General features: G+C 40.9%; 1 protein-coding gene across 1 annotated transcript; it reads left to right on the forward strand.

Moving 5' to 3' along the window:
* The first annotated feature begins 4,386 nt into the window (after positions 1 to 4,386).
* Positions 4,387 to 5,167, forward strand: LOC142624266 (uncharacterized). Its single transcript, XM_075797795.1, has 2 exons — positions 4,387 to 4,401; positions 4,532 to 5,167. Exons 1-2 carry the CDS (start codon positions 4,387 to 4,389, stop codon positions 5,165 to 5,167), a joined length of 651 nt encoding a protein of 216 aa, XP_075653910.1.
* Positions 5,168 to 5,807: the final 640 nt, after the last annotated feature.

Here is a 5,807-nt window from a genome sequence, read left to right on the forward strand (position 1 = left end):
ATTTGCCCAACTACTCCAAAAAGCTCGCAAGACAACCCTATCAGTCAAGACATCTGTTGTTGACAAGCCTAGAACAGAAAAAAGAAGCCCTCCTTAAGCTCTTGCCATCTCCAGCGGTGAACTGGCAGCAGGGGTAAAGCACAAGAGGGATGATGGTACAGAACAATAAAAGCTGTCTCCCATTGCATGTACTGACGAAGAAATTAAGGTGATAGTTGAGAAGTGGGTAGCTAATAGAGTCCTTAGAGTCATCAAGCCAAGCCGAGAGCCTACTAAGGAAGATAAGCAAAGTCCTTATTATTGTCAATATCACCAGTATATGCATCATAAGACCAGAGATTGTAGGGCTCTTCAGAGGATGTTTCATAAAAGATCACAGATGGAACCCTTGACTTAACCCAAGAACAGGAGGTCTAGCAGAACCCACTGCCGCTATACAATAAAGGGAAGGCCACAACAGCAGTGTTAATTCATGTAGGGAACATCGAGGATGATGTGAGTAACAGCGGGGAACTGCCACCCGTAGCTGTCTCAGCACTTCAGAGGAGCCCAGCCTTTTGTGCCTTGTTCAACCAGCTCGAATTCAATGAAGAAGCATGGAAGGCAGCAACCGAAGCACTAGGATCCATTGCCTCTAACTCTTGTACATACTACCTTAACCCTGAAGCCCATGCCAGCAGAACTTTTTTAGAAACTACTAATGCCACCACCTTCACTGATGAAGACATGGAAGTGCAGCACCCTAACCATAGCAGACCCCTATCAACAATGTCCACATACGAAGAGCACTAGTTGATACCTGTGCATCCTTGAATCTCATCCCAACTAGCACACTCAAAGTAGCTGAAATTTCTCTTAGTTGAGTCACAGGCACTCCTATAGAAGTTGCTGGTTTCGCTAGAATGCAAAAGCATACCATTGGGAGCATACAACTTGTCCTTAAGTGGGACTTATTATGGCACTTACGAGGTTTCTGTTGGGGTTTATGCCCTAAAATTCAATTTATTGGCATGTCATAAATAATTAAATTGTTTAATTATATGAGACTATCTATAAATGAACTAATGAGACATTATCTTAGTCCATAAGATGCATTGTATGTGATTTATGTGATTTAGTCACAGATGTAAATCACAAGTTTCTTGTAAACTCAAAATGTAGTTCGTAGTCGATGATGAAATTGGGCGTTTCATCTGCGAAGACTATAGCATATCAACTAAGATGGTTTGTCTTGATCATGGAAGTTGAGACTTCTAGTTGGTATGTTGATATGTTTTAAGAGTTAAGATATATTAAACTGGACCGCTGTGAGATTTATTATTCTCTTAATGACTGTCAAATGAATAATAAATCTCACGACTTCTATTTACATCAACTCTAAATCCTGAGAGGATAATGGATCTGATCATGAGATACAGGTTGTTTTGATATATCAGGAGTGAGATCTATTAGTTACGGTCAAAACCTCAGTATGTTGGGCAGCCGCATTTAGTGTTGATGGAACATATATTCTCAAGATAGAATTCATAATCTCTTAACGGAGATATAAAATATTTCTTTGAGATAAGTTTAATGGGTTTGGTTATTCAGAGTGTTGAGCCCAACCACTTTAGTAAGGAATTACTAAAGTATATATTTATGAAATTGGACTTCATAAATATATGATGAATAACATAAAGGATTAAACCGGGTCCTCAAAGATTAAGATGTAGTAATCTTCAAAGTGGCAGTCTATATTCATGACTTTGTATTACTACGAATATTTTAATGAAGGAATTGCATGTATAATATAGTCTTGGGATATAATTTATAGATAAGGCCTAGAGTGCAACTATATTTATATAGTGGTATTAAATATAGTTAATGATAACTTTGGACTTGTCAAGAGTTGACAGAAAAGCCCAAGCTCCATTGGAGCTAGTGTCTTATTAGTCCCTTTTAGTCCCACTCCAAGCCACATACTAGAACCCAATTGGAATAGCCCAAAAGGCTAGCCCAATTAGATAATCAATTATATATAAGGAAAGAAACATACAGAATTTTATTAAGGTTTTCATAAGAGTTTTCATGAGGGTTTTCATAAAGATCATACAAGAAATGAACTGGTTCGTATGTGAGTGTTGGACACTCTCTTATTCTCTCCTTGAAAACTGATTGAGAGACCATACTTCTTGGGCATCAAGTAAAATTGGAGTGAAGATTAAGAGTGTTTCTAAGTATTTATATTCAAATTGTTTTGAATTTCACCATACTAAGGTACGCTTTCTTATTCTCAAATTCTGAAACTTACATAGTACATGTTATCAATTGCGAATGAAGTAGATCTGTTAATTTTTCCGCTGCATATGTTTAGTATGCAATACAAACATGTATTTTTCCTACAGTTTCTTATGATCGATTCAGCCATGTCATACCATGCCTTGCTTGGGCGGTCTTGGCTCTATAGACACAAATTGGTCCCATCCACATATCACCAATGTGTTAAAGGAAGGTTCAACGGCAAGCCCATACGCATCCCCACCAACCATACTCCATTTGACTTGTCTGAAGCCCACCATTTTGAAGCAAATTTCTATGATGAGTTCACTCCATGTGGGGAAGATGCCACATCAAAGCCTATTGGGACCCTGTTGCCTGATTGGGAGGTTATTGAGGAAGAACCTGAGGTAGATCTGAAAGGGATCCTTGATCAAAAGAAAAAGAAAAGAGAGCTTAAGGAAGCATCTAGCAGCGGGTCACAACTAAGGTGTGTGCAAGTCCAACTACCAGATAGGCGTCTTGGTTACCGATTATGACGGTACGCAGGGCCTAGCTGTCTCAAACAAAAAGGTCCCAGACTGAATGATGCCAATACAACACTAACTTGCTGCTACACTCAAGAAACAGCAGCTCTAGCGGAGCATTCTCTTAACCACATTGCTAAAACAGTAGCTCCAGCAGAGCATTCTTTTAACAACATTGCTGAACTGTGTGAAAAGTTATTACCGACACCCCATTTGTCCTTGCCAGCTAATATGGAGCTAGAAATTGTTGATCTTAGTGACGACCCTAATGTTCCACGAACAACCTCAATTAATGCAAATCTGTCACAGCTAAAGAAAACCCAACTCATTGCACATTTGAAGGAATATGCTGATGTCTTCACTTGGGAATACAATGAAATGCCTGGTTTGGATCCCAATTTAGTGGCACATGCTCTTAATGTTGAATCGGGTGTGAAGCCGATAAAAACAGCCCATGCGAACTTTCCATCCAAATATTGAAGCTCATATCATGAAGGAAGTGCAGAAACTCCTTGCAGCTGGTTTCATTAGGCCCATTGAGCACCCGAAGTGGCTGTCAAATATAGTGCCTGTCAAGAAAAAGAATGGGCAAATAAGGTTTTGCGTTGATTTTTGAAATCTTAAGAAAGCGTGCGGAAAAGATGAATTTCCACTTCCAAACATGGACATGCTAATAGACTCGGCTGTCGGGCATACTTTGTTATCTTTTATGAATGGTTTTAGTGGCTACAACCAAATTAGGATGTCACCTAAGGACGCAGCCAAGACTACCTTTCGAACCCCCATTGGGAATTTCTACTATACCATTATGCCCTTTGGCCTCAAGAACGCCGGTGCTACTTACCAGATGGCCATGACCGCAATCTTTCATGATATGATGCACAAAGAAATTGAAGACTATGGAGATGACATTGTGGTGAAGTCAAAAGCAAGAGAAAACCATTTTGATGTCCTAAAGAAAGTCTTTGAAATATGCCGCCTTTACAAGCTTCATATGAATCCCTTTAAGTGTGCTTTTGGTGTTTTCGCTGGAAAGTTTTTGGGTTTTCTTGTTCACCAATGGGGGATAGATGTTGATCCTAGCAAGCCACAAGCTATAGCCACCATGAAGCCGCCTGTCACAGTCAAGGAGCTTAAAAGTTTCCTTGGTAAGCTTTCCGACATCTGGAGGTTCATTCTCGGTCTAGCCGCTCTTACCGCTGCTTCACCCCCTACTGAAGAAGGGAAGGCCTTACCGCTGGAATCAGAGATGCCAACAAGCTTTCTCTCTGTTGCAGCAACTCATGACCAAGCTGCCAACCATATGTGCACCCACATCAAGAAAGCCCCTTTAGCTCTATTTGGCCACCAACAATGAGGCAGTCGGAGCATTAATAGCCCAAGAAGATCAAAAGGGGGATGATCAGCCAATTTACTATGTCAGTTGGATGTTGAAGGATACTGAAATTCCCCATTCAAGAGTTGAAAAGGCTTGCCTCTCTCTCATATATGCTGCACAACAACTACGACATTATTTTTTGGCTCATACAGTTTACCTCATAACGAAATCTCACCCTATACGCTCACTTTTGCAGCGTCCCATTCTTTTCGAAAGGCTAGCACAATGGCTTTTGCAATTGTCTGAATTTGAAATTATCCCTATCACCCCTACAACTGTAAAGGGGCAAGCTATAGCTGACTTACTAGCATGGTTCCTAGGAGAAGAAAGTTAGGATGTTACTGATGAAGTTCCTGGAGATTTACCAAAGGTTTCAACTGTCGAGGCAGCAGGAGTTAGATGGGTTCTTAGATTTGATGGATCCTCCACTGCTGCTGAAGAAGGAGTTGTAATTGTTCCAATTAAAGAAACAAGGGAAGCAGTAGCCATGTCTTTCAAACTTGACTTTTCTTGTACCAATAATACGGTTGAGTATGAAGCATACCTCACGAGTTTGGCGGTAGCACGTGAAATAGGAATCAAATGCCTTAGGATGATTGGAGATTCGAACCTAGTTATTTGTCAAGCTAAGGGAGATTTTGCACTTAAAGAACTATCGTTGGCACCATATAGAGCGATGGCTCAAATGTTGGAAGATTCATTTGAAGACTTTGACATCCAACACTCTCAAAGGTCTGACAACCGTTTCGCTGATGCTTTAGCCATTTTGGGGGCTAAAATTAGTTTTGAAGGCACGACTACTGAACTTACAATCATAAAGAAACCTGTTCCAATCATACAAGTGTTGAAAGAGGAGTTTTTTGGTCAACCACTAGACCAAGCAGATTGGCGGTCACCCATCAAAGAAGCACTATTATCTTCATCTAGAAAAGAGCAATTGAAATGCTTCAAAGATTACACTTTGGTGGTAGGGAGTTATACAGAAAATTTCCGGGAGGAGTCTTAGCAAGGTGCCTAGGCCTGAGTAAGTCTAGCAAGTGAATAAGAGAAGTCCATGAGAAATCATACGGCTCCAGCAGTACAGTAAGCCTCTACAGGCGCCTCCACCGGTTAGGGTATTATTGGCTAGACTTGGACAAGCAAGCTGCCAACATCCAAAGTCAGTGTGAAAAATTTCAACACATCCCCAACTATGAAGAATCGTATGCTATATTCACCTCCAATGATTGGGAATCCCATTTCTTGAATATCTCATAGAAGGCATTTTGCCTGACAACCAAGATGAGGCATATCGATTAAAAAGGATGGCAACTTGCCACTTTATGGAAGGAGACCTCCTTTTCAGAAGAGGATTCAATGGAAAGCCCTTAAGATGTTTAGGGACCCCCGAAGCACAATCTGTCATGCAAGAAGTTCATGCGGGTGAATGTGGGGACCATTAAGGTAAGAAGCGACTTCTCCAGCAGCTGCTCAACCTTGGATATTTTTGGCCAACCATGAAGCAAGACACAGCCAAGCATGTGAAGACTTGTGACACTTGCCAAGTCCATGGGAACTTGATCCATACTCACCCCACTAGTCTCCAAAACATGACAACACCATGGCCATTCCACATTGGGGGGCTAAACTTGATAGGGCCAATCAAT

This window comes from Castanea sativa, chromosome 1, assembly GCF_040712315.1.
Source record: "Castanea sativa cultivar Marrone di Chiusa Pesio chromosome 1, ASM4071231v1".
Taxonomy (NCBI): domain Eukaryota; kingdom Viridiplantae; phylum Streptophyta; class Magnoliopsida; order Fagales; family Fagaceae; genus Castanea; species Castanea sativa.